Source organism: Scyliorhinus torazame, chromosome 27 (assembly GCF_047496885.1).
Source record: "Scyliorhinus torazame isolate Kashiwa2021f chromosome 27, sScyTor2.1, whole genome shotgun sequence".
Lineage (NCBI taxonomy): Eukaryota > Metazoa > Chordata > Chondrichthyes > Carcharhiniformes > Scyliorhinidae > Scyliorhinus > Scyliorhinus torazame.
This window is the reverse complement of record NC_092733.1, coordinates 1,581,823-1,606,251: the sequence shown is the minus strand read 5'-3', so window position 1 is coordinate 1,606,251 and position 24,429 is coordinate 1,581,823. Positions and strand designations below refer to the sequence as shown.

General features: G+C 43.5%; 1 protein-coding gene across 5 annotated transcripts in view; it reads left to right on the top strand.

Annotated features, from left to right (window-relative positions):
- Positions 1-24,429, top strand: part of ilf3b (interleukin enhancer binding factor 3b) — an 85,620-nt gene that overhangs the window by 25,413 nt on the left and 35,778 nt on the right. For all 5 annotated transcript variants that reach the window (XM_072490760.1, XM_072490759.1, XM_072490758.1 and 2 more), the window contains exons 5-12: positions 541-724; positions 993-1,140; positions 5,625-5,716; positions 6,165-6,260; positions 7,894-8,005; positions 9,406-9,503; positions 9,591-9,702; positions 20,688-20,795. In XM_072490760.1, the coding sequence (XP_072346861.1) occupies positions 541-724; positions 993-1,140; positions 5,625-5,716; positions 6,165-6,260; positions 7,894-8,005; positions 9,406-9,503; positions 9,591-9,702; positions 20,688-20,795 (950 nt within the window). The remainder of the gene's footprint in view (positions 1-540; positions 725-992; positions 1,141-5,624; positions 5,717-6,164; positions 6,261-7,893; positions 8,006-9,405; positions 9,504-9,590; positions 9,703-20,687; positions 20,796-24,429) is intronic.

The following is a 24,429-nucleotide window of genomic DNA, read 5'->3' as shown; positions in this document are numbered from 1 at the left end:
CAATTAGATCATTGCTGATCTTTTGTGGACTCAGCTCCACTTTCCCGACCGAACACCATAACGCTTAATCCCTTTATTCTTCAAAAAAACTATCTATCTTTATTTTGAAAATATTTAGTGATGGAGCCTCTACTGCTTCACTGGGCAAGGAATTCCATAGATTCACAACCCTTTGGGTGAAGAAGTTCCTCCTAAACTCAGTCCTAAATCTACTTCCCCTTATTGTGAGGCTATGCCCCCTAGTTCTGCTTTCACCCGCCAGTGGAAACAACCTGCCCGCATCTATCCTATCTATTCCCTTCCTAATTTTATATGTTTAAAGGAAGCTTGAGTGTGAATATCAGGACCACATTAATGTTCTTGGGTGAAGACAACACTGGCAATTTATATATTACCCTCCCATTTATTTATTTATTTATTCTATGTTGGCTGCTGAATATGTTACCTAATTTTGGATGTTAGAAAATCTTTGGGTGATAACATGACATGTGTTTCGGTAATGGTCTGGAGGTGAAATGTTTAATTTCCTTCCTGTAATAGGGAACAGAAGTCTACGGAACAGAATGCCAGCCGGACCCTACGTGGGGTGATGAGAGTTGGGTTGGTAGCCAAGGGCCTCCTTCTGAAGGGAGATCTTGACCTTGAACTTGTGCTGCTGTGCCGGGACAAACCTACCAGGTCGTTATTGACAAAGGTCAAAGATAATCTGGCTGTACAATTTGCGGTAAGAAATACTTTTTTCCAGGTCAAATGTTTAATTTTAGAGTTCATCTTAAAAGTACTGGACAAAGTAAAGTTGACCACCAATTCTGCAATGTCAGAGAATTGGGACTAGTTCCAGCAAGTAGAACCTAAACCAATTAATTATCCTGGATTGTGTGGCATTATCTGAATATTAAAAAGGGCAATATCAGAGTAATCTGGACCTGCCTTTTAATAGATTAAGATAGTGAAGAGAATTGGTACACCTAATTTTTGTTTTATTTATCTAGACCATTACTGAGGAAAAATATGAAATAAATCCTTCAATTAAAGATGCAGCCATTATTATAAAGAATGACAAAGAGGAGCCACTAACCTTGAAGATCAAGTTTACCTCCCCTCTGGTTCGAGAAGAGCTTGAGAAGCAGGCTGCTGGAGGTAGGATGGGTTGTAGGTGGCAAACTCCAACCCGCAGCTTACAATGTTTATTGGGCCGTCAATATAGCTCGTTCGTGGGTCATGTCTTTGAGGTTAAAGCTGCAATATATTATATTAAGATACGATTGATTACATGATCTTATTCATTGCCGTATCCTCTGTGACCTGATGTTGACTGCAGTGTAGACAGTAAGATTTTATTTAGTGGAAAACTGTTGTTTGAGCACAACCTGGCTTCACATCGAGCTTAGACAGAGGGGATGAAGGTCTTGGTTCTCTGAGGTCTGATTGTCCAATCTCCACAGTTCATTAATGTATGAATGCTAGCACACAACTACATTCTACCCAAGAATGAATTGACAGTACAAGTGCTGTCAAATTTATTTTTGCTTGGAGTAGTTTTTCTCTAAAATAAGAAACCAGACTGAGTAAATTTGACCTAATTAACATCTCTTTTTTTTGTATTGAATTGCCAAATAAACAGAGTTTGTAATAAGATCACAGATACTAAATATACTGCGGGACTGAAACTGGAACATTAGCCTTGAGGGGGCCATCTTCAATCAAAGTTTCCAAGTGGCATTTTCAATACATCTTCACCTCTATTGGTGGCGAGAGCCCTTTCTTGGCCGACTAGAGGCAAGAGTATTTTAGTGACCATATGAATCATTCTGCCTGCAGTGATGTGCATTTTCCATGTTTTTGTGCTGTCAGGAGAATTGCATGAAAGGTAGTGCATTTCTCCTGTGCTCTTTTACTATGTTTCTTCTGACCACCCTCTTCAAAAAATTTGATATTTAAAAACTCACTACCTCGTTGACTGTTACAGATTTATATATTTCACCATGGGCTTTGAAAATTCACTTGCTCCCAACTTCATTCCTTCATTGGGTCTGCAGATAGAAGCTATTTATTAGATAGTCTTGTCAGAAGAAATTTGGGATATGGATTGTGATTCAAGGAGGTGGGACCTAAACCAATGTATATCTCTGGTACCTTGGGATTTGTTCTGGTGTATTAAGTTGTGCGCAGCTGATTAACATGTTGATTAATTGGACTTAATTCAAGTAGGCATTTGGTGGTGGTTGGGAGAGGGGTAATGTTACACCTGTAGGCGCAGACCCAAATATGGAGCTGGGTTATACAGTAATCCTGTATTTAGAGCGCTTTCCAATGACTTGTTTTCATTTTAGAGCAAGTTTCATGTTGGCAACATTTTCTGATGGCACTGCCAGCCACAACATCAGTACTTTTTTTTAGCACAATTGATGTGCCACCAGGGTTTGCTCCTATTATTATTCCTGAATGATTACTGGGCTTTCCTGATGGTACAGGGACCAATTCCCAGCCTCTCCCGGTGAGGCTGGATCTTTCTGTTCCTGTCATCCTCGGGCTGTTTGCCGGGTCGGGCCCATCTGCAAACAGCCGCTAAAAGTACCAGAACTCTAGGCCCTGTAGTGGTCCTGGACTCCAGACTGGTGCTCACTCCTCATCACCACTGCATCTATGTTGTGGGGCTGAGGAGGCTAAAACATGCTTTTTACTGTGATATGATTCCTGTGTCAGCAGGAGGAGCAGTGAGGTCAGGAACATAACCCATCCTTATTACATATAGGAATTTTTATTTCATTTAGCATGCCATTTGCCTGGAAGATATTAGACACGCTAAATGTGGGATTACTGTACGAGTGAATTTTTTTAAGCTCTTTTATAAATTGTATGGGAGCAAGTAGCATAGTCTTCAATGAATAGCAGTGTCTCACTTTTAAATGTTAAATCTTGCAAGAGTGACTAGCCTAGTTCTGCCATATTGGAGTATGCACCAGTCATTGTGCTATGGCCTGAAAAAAGTTCCATCTATTAACATCCATAGACATTGAGATTGTTGTCAACCGAGGTCACCTTTTATATCTATCCCTTTTAAAACTGTCTTACTGTGTACCTCCATATGGCAGCTGAGGCATCCATGGTCTGTAGTATACTGCAGCTTTACATCTTGTAACTGCTTGACATGTTATCTTTGCAATTGTAGCCTTTTGGTGGTCCAATACACAGTAAATATTCTTACTACTTTAAATCTATCTGTACTGAAATGACTTCAGGCTTCTGAACAAATAACCTTAGAAGCCTTAAAGCTAAGTTGAGAAATGTCCTTGACTGTGCATGTATGCAAGTTGTTCAAAACCACTGGTTTATACGCGAGTAAGTTTGCATTGCAGCAAAAATGACTGTTGGGCCTTTTTCAAACGTTGCTTAGCTTCTGAAAAAGACCCCCCGATATATGGCTGGCAGAGTTTTGGGTAATGTTTGGCTCTTCATGGCCTGATTTGAATCCAATGTTTTTATTAATTTTGAGCTGTTGAAGTTCCAACATGACATGCATGTATCTTTATACTGTGTGGGTCTCCAATCAGCCATCACACTCATTTGAGGTAGTCTTCAGTTTTATTTATGGATTTTTTTTTCCATTAAAGTGCTGACAGTTTTCATCCAGGAGGCTGCTGATTAGGTATATTCAGACGGTTGGATTATTGTGTGGCAGAAGTGGAAGTGAAGGCAAAGATTACGCAGTTTGATGGGAACTAAATGAGCTTAAGAGCTCTAAATGCTCACCTATCCCTGGCTGGTAATTATCATTAGACTAGTCTTATTGTAAATTATAGAGATTCAATTGGGAATTATGGCAAGCTTCTGTTTGTATTATCTGTGATATGATTCCATTGACTGGAGTCTGCTGTCTAGCATGCAAATGTTGCTTTCCAGAGTATTTGGGGAACTTCGTGGCTGTAGTAAGTTGGCTGTGGGCGATTGGTCATGGCAGTCACAGCAGCAGTGCCTAGTGGGCAGTGCCAAAAGCTCTAAATATCCCCAGTTTGGCACCAGGGAAAAGTGACTATCGGTCACCTCGAACATCAATTTTCTTTTCAGTTACTATTTTGTAAATTAACTCTGCTTTGCAATCAAAACTTTAGCTTAACTTGGCAGATTTTAGAGCAGTCTGAAGTTACTTACTTAGCACATGTAAGTGATTGGTTCTTGATAAATTTGGTTCTTGTGCTTGAGTTTTTTAAATCTGAGGTAGTTGAGCTTGAACATCACTGGGTGCATGGGGTAAAAACCAGGCAGCATACTGCCGGGCAACTCATTTATGGATGGCAGCAGGATTCAATGCATAAAGCTTAAGTCTAGCTTTAGTAACTATATCCATGCTTAGTTACAAGTTCTTATTTTATTCAAAGACATTATTTGCAAGCTCCTATATTGTCCTTTGCTACCGTTATTTTTACATCGTTTGAATTTTACATGGTGGGAGATCAGCTCATTTGCCCACTGTTCTATACTTTGAAATCGGATGCTGCAGGAAGGATAGCAGAACTCGGCACGGGCTGGAGTTTGATAGTAGGACTTGCCTGGTGCCTGAGGCTCAAGTGTATCCGCGCAATTTCCAAGCTGGTCTCTGGCTTCAGACAATCTGGCAAGTATTCTATCATTTTACTGCCTGGTACGCCTCCAGAACCTGTGCTACTTAATTATGATTTGCCGAGTTAATATATTGTCAAATCTGTTGATGGCTTTGGCTTTGGACTCGTTAGTCAGGAATATCCATGACAAACTGATTTTATTTGAAGCTCTGGTCAGTAATGGAAGCACCAGACCATTCAGTTTTTTGCTGCAGTGCAGACGTCACCAAGTTTTGAATATGCAGTGGGAGACTGAGCAGTGTAATAATGGAGCTAATATCTCATTTGATGTTGAAAGCCTGTGCACCAACTTGTTAGACTTCAGATAATGGTCTTAATCTGAACAACCACAGTTTAAGCACACAACTGCTTTGTACAGACGCTCGACAGTTTCCCACTGTATATAACATTTTTTTATGGTGTTTTTGATCTTTTTGATATTGCCTGTGGATTTACTATTTCATCACGTCTACCAAGCCTTCTAGTTTGTCAATTCTTTTAGGGACGCTGGACCTTTGACCAACTGGACGCTCTCTGTCATGGGGGCCTGGGCAGTCGACCCTCGTGGGCAGAGGGGGTTTCCCCCGGACAGAGGCCTAAGCCTACTTGATAGTTGCCTTTTTCTGGTTCCTAGCTTAGCTCATTAAACACATTATTATGTTAGGCAATACCTCAACCAGTAGAATAGTGTTCCTCCGCAGCACCAGCAGTACAATGCAGTTAGGCCCACAGCAACTTTTTAGGACAGCATTTTAAAGTGATAAATAATGCAGACATAATACTACAGGCATTAGTGTACACTCCTTCAGGCTCTGTCTGCTCATTTGGTGTTCAGGTGTAGACTAGTGTTCTCCATGGTTAGCTACAACACAAGTAGATTCAATAGAGATGTTGAGAGAGTGTTCACTACAACTTGACTTTGGTGGGGAGCCCTGTTTGCCCAATAGGATGCTGCCGCTCCCCGCCGCATGACAGAAACCCCTTGGTCAAACTGCCTGTCTTCTTATTCCACTTCATCAATAGAAACAGTAACGATGAGTGAGCCTGCGGATGTATTGGACAGGCAGAAATGCCTAACCGCCTTGGCGTCCCTGCGACACGCCAAATGGTTCCAGGTTTGGATCTTGTTCTTACATTATTGTCTAAAGTAGAAAGTTTTTTATTAAAATTATTCATTGTGTTCAGTTATTAATTACATGTGTTGAATTGATATTGGAATTTTAAATTTCTGTGCAACACTTAGCTTCTGTCTCTGCACAGCTGCTAATAAGCACTTAAGTAACTGAGTGTAATCTTAATAAGATGCAGCTCTTCATTTGGGGAGGGGGTTTCAGGGATTAACATGTTAATTTATTTTGTGTATTGCATTGTTGCTGCTTTGTTTTAAGAGTAATTTTGCTCACTTTTAAAATGCTAGATTGATATATAGCTCTCATTTTTAAATGTAAAGACTTTTTTACCCTTGACAAAGTAGCACTACAGATTTGAACATTGGCATTTTATGCTGAATTTGCTCACTGGTCAATAACTGAGACACTAACTTTCTGCTCGACGGTTTTCTAGGCCAGGGCAAACGGGCTGAAGTCATGTGTCATTGTCATCCGTGTTCTACGGGATTTGTGTTCAAGAGTTCCCACCTGGGCACCACTTAAAGGATGGGTATGTGAACTTCTGTTTTCTAGCTTATTGCTCCTGTCATCAGAGCCATCAGTTTAGACCTATTGCCTGAAGATTACTGGTGTGTGTGTGTGGGACATTTTTCTTGAGTTCTTTTTAACTCCGGCTTGTGCTTGTATTTTTAAAAATTCATTCATGGATTGTGGGATTTATTGAAAAGTTGGCGTTTATTGCCCATTCCTAATTTCCCTTGAGAAATTGGTGGTTTTGAGCTCAGTCTCCTTGACAGACCCAAACTACTTCACCTGTGCCTGCACCTGCATGTCATTCAATTTCCAACCTCTAATTTGATTATTATTAATTTTTAAACTACTGCATTCTATCTAGTGTTGTACACCCACACTACTGTTAAGGTTCAGGACTTTGACCCAGTGACAATGATGAAATGGAAATATATTTGCAGTTCAAAATGTTGTATGACTTGGAGTGGAATTGGCAGACAATGGTGTTCCCACGGGCCGTGCATCTTGTCTGGTTACCACTCCTGCTCCTGTGTGCCGGTGGTGGGTGGAATGCTAATCAAATGGGCATTTTGTCCCAGATGGTATTGTTTGTTCAGCGTTGCTGGAGCTGCACTCATCCAGGCAATTGGAGGGTATTCCACAGCACTCCAGTCTTGTGCCTTGTAGATGGTGGACAGATTTTGGAAAGTCGGGAGGCGAGTTACTTGCTGTAGAATATCCAGCCTCTGACCTCTTAGAGCCATGGTATTTGTGGTTGGTCCATGGTAAACCCAGAATGTTGATGGATGATTCATTGAGGGTAACATTGAATGCCATGGGGAGATGGTTAGATTCTTTCTTGTTCCCGATGGTCATTGCCTGACAAGTCATTACATGACAAATAGCATTTGTGCCACATTAACAGCCCAAAGCTGAACACTGCCCAGATCTTGCTGTAGCCAGGGACTGCATCAGTACAGTATCTAAGGAGCCACAGACAGAACTGAACATTGTGGGGCAGCACGGTGGCGCAGTGGGTTAGAACTGCTGCCTCTCGGCGCTGAGGTCCCAGGTTCGATCCCGGCTCTGGGTCACTGTCCATGTGGAGTTTGCACATACTCCCCGTGTTTCCGTGGGTTTTGCCCCCACAACTCAAAAGATGTGCAGGGTAGGTGGATTGGCCACGCTAAATTGAATGAAATGAAATGAAATTGCCCCTTAATTGGGAAAAATGAATTGGACACTCTAAATTTATAATTAAAAAAGAAAAAAAAAAGAACTGAACATGGTGCAATCATCAGTGAATGTTTCCACTTCTAAATATATAACAACAGGAAGGTTATTGAAGCATCTGAAGATGGTTTACTTTCTGATTGTAATCCAACTATTAACTCCTTTCTCTTCTATCTTCTATTTCTTTCCTCCCTTCTTCCCCTGTCCCCAGGCCTCCTGCCCACCCACCTCACCATACACACCTCTAACCAGTTTAATTGATGTCTTGGATAATACCAGTTTAAAACTAAAATATTATCTTGTTACCATATCAGATGTCATCTTCGTCCAGTCCTATTAAATTATGTACTTCAGATGCACCTATTAGTTGTGTAGGGATTGATTTGAGCATACATCATAAACTTCACAGCAAAGGCTTGAATTTGGTCTTTTGTGTTTAGCCTTTAGAATTGATCTGTGAAAAAGCAATTGGAACTGCGAACCGACCTCTGGGTGCAGGAGAGGCAATGCGAAGAGTCTTGGAGTGTCTGGCTTCTGGAATTTTAATGATAGGTATGTGCTTGACAAAGTTGATGCTTTTGCCAGATGTTAACAAATAATTGAAATTGTTAAATATATTTATCACTTTTACTTTTGTTTTCTGACTTATTGGTCCAACTATTGATTTGATTGGAGTCGAAGCACTTTTGGTTCCGAAAAGCCATTGCTAAAAGTCCAAGATAGGTGAGATTGTTGCCTGTGGCAGGGCCTCTGTAACTTTACCAGAAAGTCACCTCTTTATTGTAAAGGAGGCACATAGAAACATCGAAAATAGGATCAGGAGGAGGCCATTTGGCCCATTGAGCCTGCTCTGCCATTCATTATGATCATGGCTGGTCGTTCAATTCTGATTCAACCCCCCCCCCCCCCCCCATCCTTTGATCCTCTTTACCCCAAGTGCAATATCAACTGCTTTTTGAAAACATACAACGTTTTGGCCTCAACTACTTTCTGTGGTAGCGATGATGGTGATGTCATCTTGCTACTGCGATGGTCGCTAGAACAACGGGGAAAGGGCAGCACGGTGGCACAGTGGTTAGCCCTGCTGCCTCACTGCACCGAGGACCCAGGTTCAATCACGGCTCTGGGTCACTGTCCGTGTGTAGTTGGCACATTCTCCCCATGTTTGCGTGTTTCGCCCCACCACAACCCAAAGATGTGCAGCGTAGGTGGATTGGCCACGCTAAATTGCCTCTTCACTGGAAAAATGAATTGGATATTCTAAATTTATAAAACACAAAAAAGAACAACAGGGAAGTTATTTTTCTTCCATTCTATATCGGATCACATGAAGAAACAGCACCACAGAGTCCCTTTTCAATTGGTGTTTCTGTTGGTGCATAAGGATATATGCTGCATACCGTGGTCTAAATTGTGGCATTGATTAGTTGCCCCTATTGCTCAGTTTTCCTTTTCAGATTAAGGGAAGAAATATGTTGCTATTCCGATCTCTATTTCTGAGACGCAATCGGTTAGCGCGTTCTGCTGTTAACTGAAAGGTTGGTGGTTCGATCCCACCCAGGGACGAAGTGCGATCCCAAATCAAACTGCGAATTAATTTTATGGGCGGCACGGTAGCACAGTGGTTAGCACTGTTGCTTTGCATCTCCAGGGTCCCAGGTTCAATTCCTGGCTTGGGTCACTGTCTGTGTGGAGTCTGCACATTCTCCCTGTGTCTGCGTGGGTTTTCTCCGGGTGCTCCGGTTTCCTCCCACAAGTCCTGAAAGACGTGCTGTTGGGTAATCTGGACATTCTGAATTCTCCCTCAGTGTACCCGAACAAGCTCCGGAATGTGGCGATTAGGGGATTTTCACAGTAACTTCATTGCGGTGTTAATGTAAGCCTACTTGTGACAATAAAGATTGTTATTATTATTTTCATCTCACTAACACTCTCCCTTGCATTCACTATAGATGGACCTGGTATCTATGATCCATGTGAAAAAGAAGCTACAGATGCCATTGGCAGTCTTACCAGACAGCAGAGAGAGGACATAACCCAAAGCAGTCAGGTAAGAACTACTTTGCATTTAACAGCTTGGTTCTGTGCTTCCGAATTGCATTACATTAACTATTTTAAAACCTCTCCATCTTTTTAGCATGCACTGCGCCTGGCTGCTTTTGGGCAGTTGCATAAAGTATTGGGAATGGATCCGTTGCCATCAAAACTTCCCAGAAAACCAAAAAATGAAAATCCAGTGGATTATACAGGTAGGAATGCAACCTGTGCAGCCCTTAAATTTAAAGTGTAAATAGCTTTGTGGTTTCACTATTTGTATCTCACAATTTACAGATCAATTTAAGTTTCCAGCTTTTTCTGCTTGGTGCTAATTAGGTAACAAACAAATACTAGGGCATCTCTGTTGTAATGGTGTTGGTTACAGAACTTGTCTGTTAAAGTCTTTGTAGTCTTCTGTATGTTAACAGCACCTATTTATTTACTGTTATAAGTTGTATCTGTAAAATCTCAGATACTTTGACCTGTGTATTAATCAAAAGTTGTCTTTATTAGCGAGGAAAATAAAGGTCAACACAAGTATAAAGTTAAACCAATTTTATTCATGACAACATTTACCCTTAAATTAGCCCCAAACCATATACTAAAGATTCCCACGGTTCGTTATTCTACCTGTATTGATGGATTCAGTGAGCCATGGGTCCTATTCTCTGAGTCTCCCAGTTGTTGCAAAGGTGGGTCTTGCTGATTTACTTCCTTCTCTGGTCAGTCTTCCAAATGGTCACCTCCACATTGAGTCTTCGCTGGCGTGTGTCTTGGGTGTCTACCTTTAAGCCCCTCCCTTCGTGCCTTTCCAGAAACTTCCCTGGCTTTCGGCAAATGAGACCTCGGGAGGGAGTCCCAACAACCAATGGATTAGATGATGACCACTTGACAGGACCCTCCCCCGGGTGACCTTCTGGTGGTGTTGTTTGCATATAACCTGCTGCCGTCTAAGGTAGCGGCAGGAACAGTGGGTGCCAGAAAGTCTGGCTCGATCTGGGCAGCCCAAAAGAAATGAATAGAGAGCCGATTATTCTGATGAGTGACTGACCGGCCAAACCCAGATATGTCCTGGCAGTTTGTGTGTTGTGTATTTGACTTTGGTCAAGTCTGAATTCCCATCAGCCTGTCTGAGGTTGACTGCAGTTTGATTTGAATGTCCAGTTTTATCAGGCATAATCCAGACCCTGCCAGGTTTACCACCATGCATATAGTTACAAGTAGTTAAGAGTACAGGCAAGGAGCTATCTCCATCTCTAGGTCTAGGTGGCACAATGGTTAGCCCTGCTGCCTATAGCGCTGAGGGTTTGAATCCCGGCTCTGGGTCACTGTCCGTTTGGAGTTTGCACATTCTCCCCATGTCTGCGTGGGTTTCACCCCCACAACCCAAAAGATGTGCAGGTTGGATGGATTGGTCATGCTAAATTGCCCCTGAATTGGGAAAAAAAATAATTGGGTACTCTAAATTTATATTTAAAAAAAATCTTTTCCCAAAGGTAGAGGAGTCTAGAACTAGAGGGCATAGGTTTAAGGTGAAAGAGGAGAGAAACAAAAGAGACCAGTGGGGGGGGGTTGCCTGGGAGGGTGGATGAACAAGAGATAACATGAAGGATTGGGGAAACTGGCACGTGCGGGAGAGAGCCAGTGTACAAAGCTGTGTCACATATCATTTTACCATGTATATATATCTTGCCCTGTGCGATTTCTTGTTATTTTGTTACGAGGGGGGGGGGGGGGGTTATTGTTTGTAAGGGTGAAAAATTGTGTTAATAAACTTTAATAAATATATTTATTTTATTTAAAAAAAAGACCAGAGGGGAAATTTCCTCAGAGTGGTGAGCGTCTGGAATGAGCTGCCAGAGGCAGTGAGAGGCGGGTACAATTTTCTCCTTCAACAAAGTTACATAGGCAGGGTGGGTATAGAGGGATATGGGCCAAATGCGGGCAAATGGGACTCACTTAATTAAAGAAACTGGGCGGCATGGACAAGCTGGGCCAAAGGGCCTTGTTTCCATGCTGTAAACGGTCTATGACTCTGTGTGCCTTCTTACACAACTGTGGGTGGTACTATACTCAGCCTTACAGTAAACCTGTATACACCAGACGGCGGGCAGCATGGTAGTACAGTGGTTAGCACTGTGGCTTCACAGCGCCAGGGTCCCAGGTTCGATTCCCCGCTGAGTCACTGTCTGTGCGGAGTCTGCACGTTCTCCCCGTGTCTGCGTGGGTTTCCTCCGGGTGCTCCAGTTTCCTCCCACAAAGACGTGCAGGTTAGGTGGATTGGCCATGATAAATTGCCCTTAGTGTCCAAAAGGGTTGGGAGGGGTTATTGGGTTACGGGGATAGGGTGGAAGTGAGGGCTTAAGTGGATCGGTGCAGACTCGATGGGCCGAATGGTCTCCTTCTGCACTGTATGTATGTTCTATGTTATGTACTACTGCCGCCAAGTCTTTATCTCGTGGATATGGAGTTATATTTGTTTATTTCCGGTCTTGTATTATAAGTCTTATACATTTACCTTCTTGTTACAGCCTAATGCTATTACTGTATTCACGTTATTGCAACATTCTCACTGCCCCATCTCTCTTCCCCACTTCAAGTCCTTGAAGTTTGAGGCCCAAGAGGTCTGGAGGTCTTATAACCCTTCCAAATTTTGTTGCTGTTCTGTTGGACGGGTGGCAGGCTCTGCTGCTCCTGGTCCTACTTGGCTTTGAGGTTTGACAAGCATTGGGTGATTATGCTTTCATTCTTCCATCGTCCACGCCTAGCTGTATTGTGTTGATCCATGGTTGCTCTTACTCAAATTGTTTCTTGTGTGGAAGATGAATATGATATTTGTCTCCTTGTTGCTGTCTCTTTTTCTTTCTCCATGTGGGCTGTCTCGATGCCCTCTGAGGAAGGGTATTCCTGCGGAGAGACGGTGGTTTAGTGCTGTGCTCGCCTCTGTTTTGTTGTTGATAATGGGAGGCTGCTACCAGCATCCCTTGCAGTTGTGACATGCTGGCTGGATGTTGATTGCTGTGTTGACCAGCTGTATCATCATTGTAATTGGAGAGAGGTTCTCAGTCTGCTGATCATTCACATGTCACTTCCAGTGGAGATGTCATGGTAATCTTGTGGACAGGTAGGTTGATCTGACCACCTGGGACTTTCCCAGACCTGGAATGATCATGGACAAACCTGCTCCACAAGAGGAGATCAAAGGCGAAATCTGGGTTGCAGTACCCTTTTTTAGAGTTTGAGTAATCGGGACCATGCAGGCTAAAGACTATGGTAGTCTTGACATTCTCTGCTGTTGAAGATCCAAGGTGATGTGGGCATGTCTGCCCAGGAGAGAGAGACAGGCTGGTTAAGGATGGCGTATATCAAAGAGCGAGTTGTTTGTGATCACGGCCAAGGGGCAGGAGGAGAGACTGAAAGAGCTGCCGCTCCGGATGGTAGAGAAAACATTTTGTTACCTGGGTATACAGGTGGCCAGGAAATGGGATGCCCTGCACAGGCTCAACCTGACCCGGTTGGTGGAGCAAATGGAAGGGGACTTTAAAAGGTGGGACATGCTCCCGCTGTCACTGGCAGGGAGGGTGCGGACGTGAAAATGACTGTCCTCCCCAGATTTTTGTTTGTCTTTCAGTGCCTCCCCATCTTCATCCCTAAGGCCTTTTTTAAGCGGGTGAGTAGGATCATTACGGGCTTTGTGTGGGCGAATAAGACGCCGCGAGTAAGGAGATCGCTGTTGGAGCACAATCATGAGGGGGGGGGGGGGGGAGGGAGGAGGGTGGTGCGCTGTCAAACCTGCGCAACTACTACTGGGCGGCCTATATAGCTATGATTAGGAAGTGGGCGATGGGGGCAGGCAGCATGGGAGCAGCTGGAGGCGGCGTCATGTAAAGGTACTAGTCTGGGAGCTTTGATAACGGCTCCTTTGCCGTTCTCGCCGACCCGTTAATCCACACGTCTGGTGGTGGTGGCGACACTGCAGATCTGGGGACAGTGGAGGAGGTACAAGAAGGTGGAGGGAGCGTCGGTCTGGACCCCGATATGTAACAACCACAGGTTTGTCCCGGGTAGGATGGATGGTGGGTTCCAGAGCTGGCAGAGGGCAGGCATCAGAAGGATGGGAGATCTGTTCATAGACTGAAGCTTTCCCAGTTTGAAGGCGCTAGAGGACAAACTTAATCTGCCGCCAGGAAACGCCTTTAAATACCTGCAAGCACGAGCCTTTCCTGAGAAAACAGGTCGTGGCCTTTCCGACGCTGCCGCCACTGAGGATACAGGACAGGGTGGTCTCCGGCACCAGGGTGGGGAAGGGGAAGGTGTCGGATATCTACCAGTGTTGCTCTTTTTAACCTTAGTCTATTTGCTCTGATTACGTCACCTTTGCTCACGAGTCGCCAGGTATCTTTATGATACCGCCACGTGGTTCAAGTTCAGGTTATGATTAATAATACAGCACACCGCTTAGTAAGGATTAAAACAACGGTCGTTTATTATATACAACAAGCAATATTAATACCCTAATACTACTTTCTATATAATAAACCTATCACTACTGGCCAATACTTAACTTAGGAAGAACCCACCAGGTCAGGGAAACGAATGGCTTGTCCAATCAAATCTGGCCCGCGGGATTCAAAAGGCTGCTACAGGTCGGTGGCTAGGTGTCTACCGGATAGCGAGCGTTGGATTCAAACTTACACTTGCCGGTGGCTGGTCTTGCGAAGGTCTCGAGCAGGCGAAGATGAGAGAGAGCGATCTGAACTTGGACCTTCACTTTTATAGGGCCCAGGGGCTTCCCGCCTCCCGGGGCGGCCCTTGACCCTGAGTCCCAAGTGATTGGATTCTGTCCCCAATCTCTGGGGTCAATGTAGTCCAATGGTGAGGCGATTCCTCGATCGGGGGGTGGTCGCTCACCTGTCTTTGTTTCGGCCACTGCAGGCGCCGACAGGTCTGGCCCGGTATTCAATTGCTAATATGTTGCAATTGTTCCCGGGGATAGCCGATTAAACTGTGGATGTCTGAATAGATTGGTTGCAAACAGTCCTGAATGCAACTGTGAATACCTGGGTTGTTGGGCTGTTGATAGCCCTGTGTATCGATCTGGGCTACCTTCCCAGAACCGAATATGCAAAACTGTCTGCAGCTGCCTGCTTGTGTCTTCTTGGCTACTTTTCCCAGTAGCCTTTCGGGTTAGCCGTTTTAAACTCTGTTTTGGCCAGATTAATCGGAACGCAGCCATTTTACATGGCTACACCAGGAACTACAGGAGGTAGAGGAAACCCCGATAGAGGAGCTCAAGGGCAAGTGGGAGGAGGAGCTAGGTGAGGAGTTGGAAGCGGGTCTGTGGGCAGAGGTCCTGGGCAGGGTTAATTCCTCCTCATCATGTGCCAGGCTCAGTCTAATTCAATTTAAGGTGGTCCACCGGGCGCACATGACGGCAGTGAGAATGAGCAAGTTTTTGGGGGTAGAAGACAGTTGTATGAGGTGCAAGGGCAGCCCTGCAAAACATGTCCGCAGGTTTTGGGCATGCCCGAAGCTTCGAGAGTCTGGCAAGGCTTCGCCTGGCAAGGGTTCGCGAGGGCAATGTCCAAGGTGCTTAACACACTGGTGGTGCCGAGTCCAAAGATAGCAATTTTTGGAATGTCAGAAGACCCGGGAGTTCAGGGGGCGAAAGAGGCCGACGTCTTGGCCTTTACCTCCCTGGTAGCCCGGAGACAGATTTTATTAATGTGGAGGGACTCTAAGCCACCGAGTGTAGAGGCTTGGGTTAACAACATGGCTGGGTTTCTCAGCCTCGAGAAAATAAAGTTTGCCTTAAGAGGGTCTACGCTAGAGTTCTCTCGGAGGTGGCAGCCGTTCGTCGACTTTCTCGGGGAAAATTAAAATGTCAGCAGCAGCAATCCGTAGGTGGGGGTGGTGGTGGGGGGAGGGTGTGTGTGCTTCATTGGATGGTGTGGGAAGACTGAGTCGCGTGGGGTAATGTCTATTTAATTGTTATTGTATATTCTTTTGCACTTAAATGTTCACTCTAGTTTGTTTTGGTATTATTGTTACTACTGTTTTATTATGAAAAATTCTGCAAAACCTTAAAAATACTTTTTTTTAAAAAAGGATGGCGTACATCGATCTGTTCACTGCCATACCCAAGTGGTTCCAAGATCATGCCAATGATTTTGAGATTCTTCCCCCCCCCCCAAATCCGTCCGTCAGTTGTTTGAAGCCACAGGCCTTTGAACTGTGGTTGTTTGTCTAACAGGACTGTCCTTATGGTACTCCAATCTAATGTAACATTTGTTGGGTAAGCATTTACCAGGATATCAGTATTCCAAAATTAAAAACCGAAATCTTTGAAACATCGCTGCCTCTCTTGTGGATTTTCAGTCTCAAACTCATGGAGTAGCTTTGGCTATCTGTGCGGGGCTGGAGTTTTGACTTGTACGGTTTGCTAAAGTGTGCCTTTCTGTTGTATTGGCTGTAGTCGCAGGACACTGATCTCTCCTGTGAGAGTGCCTTGCATCGCAGCACTGGCAGGATTGCTCTGCTGGGTACTTCAGGAATTGTTTTCCCTGACTTGGATTGCCCCTGACTGGCTGCACTGAGGGTTGGCTTCTGCCCCATGTAGTATTCTCTACCCTAGAATTGTCCCGTGTTGCTCACACAGCTCAAGACAGTCTTAACTAGCTGGTTTGCCTTGTAATAATAATAATAATAATTGCTTATTGTCACAAGTAGGCGTCAATTAAGTTACTATGAAAAGCCCCTAGTCGCCACATTCCGGCACCTGTTCGGGGAGGCCAGTACGGAAATTGAACCCGCGCTGCTGGCATTGTTCTGCATTACAAGCCAGCTATTTAGCCCACTAACCAGCCCCAATAGGGTAAGATCATCTTTAGCTTATAGAAAATAGAGGAGCTCATTTGGCCCTTCGATCCTGCTCCGCCATTCATTATGATCATGGTCGATCATCGTTCAATACCCTGATCCCGCCTTTCCTCCCTCATATCATTTGATTCCTTTAGCTATATCTAATTCCGTCTTGAAATTACACAATGTACAATTTTGGCCTCAACTACTTTCTGTGGTAGCGAATTCCACAGATTCACCACTCGCTGGGTGAAGAGATTTCTCCTCACCTTGGTCCTAATAGGTTTACCCTTATCCTCAAACTATGACCCATAATTCTGGACTTTCTTTATTTGCTGTACCTGCATGCTCGTTTTCTGTGACTCATGAACAAGGACACCCAGATCCCTCTGCACCGGAGCACCCCGAAATCTCTCCCCATTTAGATAAGTGGCCTTCCCATTTCTCCGACCAAAATGGGTGACCTCACACTTATCCACGTTAAACTCCACATTTTGGCCCACTCTCCTAAACTATCAATATCCATTTGTACGGTTCTTATTTCCTCACTGCAACTATTTGTCCCACCTATTTTTGTATCATCTGCAAATTTGACTATAGAACCTTCTATCCCTGTATCCAAGTCGTTAATATAGATTGTAAATAGTTGGGGTCCAAGGACTGAACCCCGTGGCACCCCACTAGTTACATCTTGCCATCCAGAAAAATATTTATTAACTATTTGTAACTATATACAAACATGCAGGAAAGGGTACAGGCATGGTGTTATGGGCCCCAGAAGAAATAGGTTTGTTGTGGGTATTAGGAATAAATTTTAATTCATCTTCTTTATTCATGGGTTTAAAAGGTTGGAGCCTGGGTCTCGTTACATTTTTGAGTGGAGACGGCAGGTCTGGAGCAGTTTGTATAACTTGCATTTTTAATGAGGTTTTACCACACTTGAATTTCGAGCAAGTTAAAAAGCAAAGTGAATTAACTGTGCTGTTGCCATAGAGACAGAACAGCAGTTTTTAGCTCAGTTGGTGACTGTGCTCTAAAGTGAAGGGTTCCAGTCTCTAACTGGACAAACTAGAAGATTGCCGAGGAAAATAAGAACTGATGAGTTGCTCTAATGTAACAGTGAATGTTGAGTGAGTTTGGATTTCGAGAGATACCAAGTTGTCAGCAGTGCACTGGCTGAAGGAACTGTGGGGAGCAGGTCCTAAAGAAAAAGGGAAAAGGATAAGATCAGAGGAATTTGGAAACGGTCCTGTTTAGTGAAATCAGGAGTGAGTAGAGGGAGGCTTTAAGTTTAAAGAGGATGCTGCTGGAAGCAAACTTGGAAAAAAAATGAGTTTGTGAGAAGACAGAAGATCAGTGGAGAACTAAAGAAAGGTGACTCCTTACTATGGCCCTGTGAAGCAGAGTTTTATGTTGGTACAGCTGAATACCTGCGTGCATGTGCAGCTGCAGCTTGAATGCATGTGGCAATCCAAGGGAGAGGAATATCTGGTGAGGAATCTGAAACCCAAGGGGTGGATCCTTTTGAAGATGTTCAAGTGAAAGCATAAATTGGGAAGACGTTCCAGGGCAAGTTCTTCAAAAGTGGAGATTGGAAACCCAAGTTAAAAGACCGAACATCTGAGACCAGATGGCTCAGTGTGACCAGCTTCTCGGGGGAGTTGAAGAGAGATCCAGAGAAGTTGTTTTCGGTGATATCTGTCACTTGGTTTCAAAGTGACGTGTGTCTGACCACAGGTCGCCTGTTGGTTTATGTAGACTACTAATGCAAGTGTTTCAAAGTGACGTATGTCTCACCACAGGTCACCTGTTGGTTTGTATGGACTGGACTAATGCAGGTGTACAAGATAGATTTTGTGACTTGTGTTATCCTTCCAAATTTGTGTATATTTATAAAGGTATAGTTGTAGGTTTAATTGAGGTGAAGGATTTGTGTATGATAGTTCTTTTTGTAGCAAAAATGGCAAGATGGATTATTATTTGAATGGCCATAAATTAGGAGAGGGGACTGTGCAACAAGACCTGGGTGTCCTCGTACACCAGCCACTGAAGGTAAGCATGCACGTACAGCAGGCAGTAAAGAAGGCAAATGGTATTCTGGAATTCGTAGTGAGTACAGGAGCAGTGATGTCTTGCTGCAATTTTAAAAAAAAATATATAAATTTAGAGTACCCAATTCATTTTTTCCAATTAAGGGGCAATTTAGCATGGCCAGTTCACCTACCCTGCACATCTTTGGGTTGTGGGGGCGAAACCCATGCAAACATGGGGAGAATGTGCAAACTCCACACGGGCAGTGACCCAGAGCTGGGATCGAACCTGGGACCTCTGCGCCATGAGGCAGCAGGGCTACATTTAGGACCGAGATGAGGAGTAATTTCTTTACCCACAGAGTGGTCGGCCTGTGGAATTCGTTACCACAGGAAGTAGTTGAGGCCAAAACTCTATGTTTTCAAGAAGCAGTTAGATACAGCACTTCGGGCGAAGGGGATCAAAGGATATGGGGGAGAAAGCAGGATTAGGCAATTGAGTTGGATGATCAGCCATGATCATAATGAATGGCGGGGCAGGCTCTCATAGGGCTGAATGGCCTCCTCCTGCTCCTATTTTCTGTTTCCTTATTTAATAATGCTCTATTCTTTTGTTAAACGTTCATCAGCAACTTCTGTGGCTCAGTTCAGTAACTGCCCTCCACATTGCTAAACAAAAAAATAAAAGTTAGAATCTTTCAAGCCGGATTCCACCCAGGGATCTGACTTATCCAGACGTAACATCAGCTGGGATCATAACAATGGCACTATCCCCATCTCTATCGCCAACGCCATACTGACCCCAGGCCTGGCTCATGTGCCTTGTATCAATGTGCAGGCAATTTGTACTCAATCCCACATTGACCCTGTATATCCCAGACCCTTCTGCTACAACCTCAGTCTCCTTTTTAAAATTTCCTTTCATCTTCTACTCGACCATCATAAATGGAACATAATTGGTGGTGACCAGATACCTGCCCTAGTTGATTTCACAGATCATGATGAGATCCTGGGTTCTAACCTCTTCTCTGATAGTACCACATTGTACAGAATGCACTGTGCCCATTTTCTCACTTTTTCTTTTCTTCTTGGGTTTTATACCTGTCATGGGAGTGTCCCTTTAAGAAATGATCTGTCATCACATGGCTTGTGTGGGTGGAGCTGGGCTGTGGCTCTGTGTTTTACTTTTGGTTGGGCTTGTTTGGTTGCTCTTGCCTTTTTTGCTTTCGTTTTGATATTTGGGTGCTGGATTCAGACAGAAGTCTTGTCCTGTCTCTCTCTCTCTGCATTTTAAAAGTTGTTTCCAGATTACGTGATAACTTAAAAAGAAAGAATTGTTTTCTGGAAGAAATTCAAACCTACTGGTTTGGAAAGGACATAATCTAAACCAGGTCTTGAGTGCTGGGTGCTGGGCCACAGCTTTGAAAAGGGTGTTCTGGTTTATGGGATCTTGTCATTAAATTGGAACAGTTTAAGGGGAAATTTATTACGGGTTATATATAGAGTACTGTAGCTATGTGGGGTAGTTATATTTGTAGCTGATAAAAATGCATACTGTGCGTTTATAAAAATATTAACTAAATTCGTAGAATAAAGCTTGTTTTTGATTAAAAGTGGTTAAGGCCTCTGTTGCATAACAGCTGAAAGGCTGAAAGGCTTGTGCTCATCGTAACCAAAATCAATAAACAACTCCATGATATACTTTGGAGTTTTCTAAACCCTGGCCCATAACCAAATAATATTTATCCAAAATGGCATATCTTTCCAGTTTTGTTTTGTACTCTGTTACAGTTTCTTCAAAAATGTCTATACTCACACTTGAAACCTTGATTTCCACCATACCCAACTTACATTGAAACTGCAGTTTACAAATCTGAGATTTGCACAGAACAATTGAACAATGACTGTCAGGAAATTACCCTTCAAGTCATCTATAACACATCCCACATATTGTGTACACTTGCTATCCTACCCAAAACTGATCATCTGGAATTAGCCGTGTGGATCAGTTGTGTGTTAGGCGATTGGGTAGAGGCAGAATCAAAGGGGAGGAGTCTGGGAAATTCCCCTCCAATCCTGTAAACAATCAAAACTGTCCGAGGCAATCGCTAGCCCTGATTAATTCTACACAATAGCTACCTTTTTAATGTTGTACGATGTACCATAAACCATGGGGGAATGGGCCCATTCCGTATTCTGTAATATGAAAACTTGCTGTGTGCATATAAATCTATTGCCACTTGTTAGTATTTGTTGATGATCTGTTTACCGTGCCTGTTAACATTTGATGCTGTTGAATTTTTCAGTTCAAATTCCTCCAAGTGCATTCAGCACTCCAGTAAAACGGCCCATGGATGAAGACTCTGGTGAGGACAAGTCTCCCATCAAGAAGAAAAAGAAAACTCAGAAAAAAGGCAAGTTACTGATTACTGGTGCTGCTCCCTCCCAGGCATGATGGGCAACTGAAAATTTCACTTTAATAGAAAGCACTGGGATGTTGCACCAAGTTGTATTATGGTATAAGGTAACCTGTGCATGATATATATGGAAATAAGGCATACTTGTTCTGTCTTAAAGCCCTGCTGAGGGCCTAATGGGAAAACTTTAGCAAAAAGTAAAATGTTAATGTATGGTAAATAAGATTGGTGAGTTCTCAGTGCAGATTGTCATGTGGAATTATAATGTTGTGACTACCTCAAGAAGGGGCAGGATTAGGTGTTATATAATCCTGGATGCAGGGTGTTTAGGAAGGAGGAGGGGGGGCATTATTGATTAGGGAGAGCATTATTGATTAGGGAGAGCATTGCAATGCCGGAGAAGAGTATATCCCAGAGGGGGGAAGAATAGAATCAATTTGGCTAGAGCTAAGGGCAGCACGGTAGCATTGTGGATAGCACAATTGCTTCACAGCTCCAGGGTCCCAGGTTCGACTCCGGCTTGGGTCACTGTCTGTGCGGAGTCTGCACATCCTCCCCGTGTGTGCGTGGGTTTCCTCCGGGTGCTCCGGTTTCCTCCCACAGTCCAAAGATGTGCAGGTTAGGTGGATTGGCCATGATAAATTGCCCTTAGTGTCCAAAATTGCCCTTAGTGTTGGGTGGGGTTACTGTTTTGTGGGGGTGGGGTGGAGGTGTTGACCTTGGGTGGAGTGCTCTTTCCAGGAGCCGGTGCAGACTCGATGGGCCGAATGGCCTCCTTCTGCACTGTAAATTCTATGATAAAATGGAGCAGTTCCATTGCTTGGGGTAGTTTATAAGCCACCAACTAATGGCAAGGGTGTAGAGGAACAGATTGTAGGCAATTATAAAGAAGTGCAAACATGATCGAGTACTTGGAATACAGGACTTTACCCAAATCTAGACTAGGGTAGTGGTAATGTAAAGGGTCAAGAGTTCCGAGGGTATGTTGAGCCAAGGTTTCTAAAGTGGTATGTTTCCAGTCCAATGATAACGGATGCGCTGTCAGACACGGTTCTTGGGAATGAGGTGGACCAAGTGCCAGTGGAAGAACATTTAGGAGACAGTGATTATTGTATCATAGGATTTAGGATTACCATGGAGAAAGCAATGAACTATCCAGCATAAGAAAGCCAATAGGGCAAGAACGGATCTGGCAGATTAAATTGGAGCCGAAGTTTGGCAGGCAAAAAGGTAGCTGAATAATGGGCTACTTTCAAAGAAGAGATGGCTTGTACACAGTCTTGAAAATATTTTGATTGCTCTCCAACCCTTATAGGAACAAACAACTTTGAGATGCTGCACACTCCGAATTATAATGACTTTGCTATGTGCCTGTTCCTTCAAAGGGAAAAGATAGGGCAAAGAAATCCAGGACTCTCTGATGTCAAGGAGGTCGAAATTAGATGGAGAAGAAAAAGTGTGCTTATTGCAGCTGTTGGGTAGAAAATACAATTGAGAACCAGACTGAATGCACAAGGTTTGGAAGGAAAGTTTTTTTTAAAAAGCAAATAAGAGAAGCCAAGAGTGAGTATGAAAAGAGACTGAAATGAAATGAATGAATGAAATGACTGGCAGCTAACATTAAAGGGAATCTCAAAAGTATTTGTTCATAAGTAGTCGCAGGATGCTAAAACAGAGTAGGGCCAATTGGGGTACACATGGAGGAAGGGGGTGTTTCTGTAGTATTAAATGAATACTTTGCATCTGTCTTTACCAGGGAAGATGCTAGCAGGCCATGGTGAAAGGTGGAAATTCAGTCACTAGGAAGGTTTAAAATTGATGAGGTGGTGGTATTGGATAGGCTATCTGTAATGTAGGTTGACAAGACAACCGGACTGGTTGAGGTGCATCTAAATGATATTGAAGGAAGTGAGAATGGGGAGGACTAGAAAATTGCAAACACTTACGCCCCTGTTCAAAATAGGGTGCAAGGATAAGCCTAACAATTACTGTCCATCCGTTTAACTTTGGTGGTGGGGAAAGTTCTAGAAACTATAATTCAAGGCCAATATAATACTCACATGGACAAGTGCAGATTAATTAAGGATAGCCAGCATACATTTCAAGGAGTAGCCAAGAGAGTTGATGAAGGCAGTACATGGATTTCCAAAAGGCATTTAATACAGAACTGCACAGCCCACTTAGTGAGAAAAGTTCGAGCTCATGGAAAAAAGTCCAGTAGCAACATGTTGAATATTTTTCAGGCTGGAGGAAGGTTTGTAGTGGAGTTCCCTAGGGATCGATATTGGGATCCTTACTTTTCCTGATGTGTATTTAATATTCTAAAATTGGTGTACGGGGAACAATTAAAAAATTTCAGACAATACAAAACTTGGAAGCATGGTAAACTGAAAAGGACATGCAGAACTTCAAAAGGATATAGAAGTTGGTGAAATTGACGGATGAGTGGCAGAATGAGGTGAAACATTTTGGTAGGCAGAGCATAGGGAGACTGAAGCAAAGGATGCTATACTCTTAAAGTGGGCGCAGGAGCAGAGGGATCTGGGTGTGCACAGAATATTAAAGGTGGTAGGGCAGATTGAGAGAGCAGATATTAAACCTTATTAGTGGGGGCACAAAGCATAAGAGCAAGGAGGTTATGTTGAGCTTTTATGAGATACTAGTTGGACATCAGTTGGAGTATTGCATCTAGTCCTGGATGTGAAGGCATCAAGGGAGTACAGAAGAGATTTACAAGAATGGTTTTAGAGTTAAGAAACTTCAGTTATGGCGCTAGATTGGAGAAATTGGGACTTTTTTTTTCTTGGAGAAAAGAAAGCTGAGAGATTTGATATAAATATTCAAAATCATGAGATGCCTTGACAGAGTGGATAGAGGAAACTATTTCTATTGGCAGCGGGATCGACAGCCATAAGAGGGTGCGGATTTAAGGTAATTGGTAAAAGAAGCAAAAGTGGTATGAGAAAGGTTTTACATAGCAAGTGATTGGTTTTTGTAATGCCCTCCCTCGAATCTGGTGGAGGCAGATTCACTTGGCATTCAAGAGGAAATGAGATTATCATGTGCAAGCTTACAGGGAGAAGGAAGGAGAATGGCACTTGGTAACATGCTCATGCAGAGACCTGATGAAGACATCATGGGCCAAATGGCCTTCTCTGTGTTGTAACCATTCTGTGACGTTGAAGAGAAAATATTTTGATTGCTCTCCAACCCTTATAGGAACAAACAACTTTGAGATGCTGCACACTCCGAATTATAATGACTTTGCTATGTGCCTGTTGCTTCATATTCCATTTGATTGAGTCTGGCGCTGCTGGAAGTCAAGCTGACGGGAGGCCTTTCAACCGTTACATGGAACTCCAATGAGAATGGATCGTTGTTCCCTGCTTATTATGCAATTAAGCTAACTTGAATATTTTTCACCTTTTAAACGTTCCCGATTCTACCATAGCTGAGCTATGGTTCTATGGATACCAGCAGTCAACTATACCGTGCTCATGTGACCACCTTCGCCTGTAAGCTGGATTGGTGCCTTCAGGCTATTTTCTTAGAATGGGGTCACTGCAGCAAAGCCCTGAGACTGCCTTTAGTTGATATCCACCTGCATTGTTCAGGTTTGGGCATTGGATAC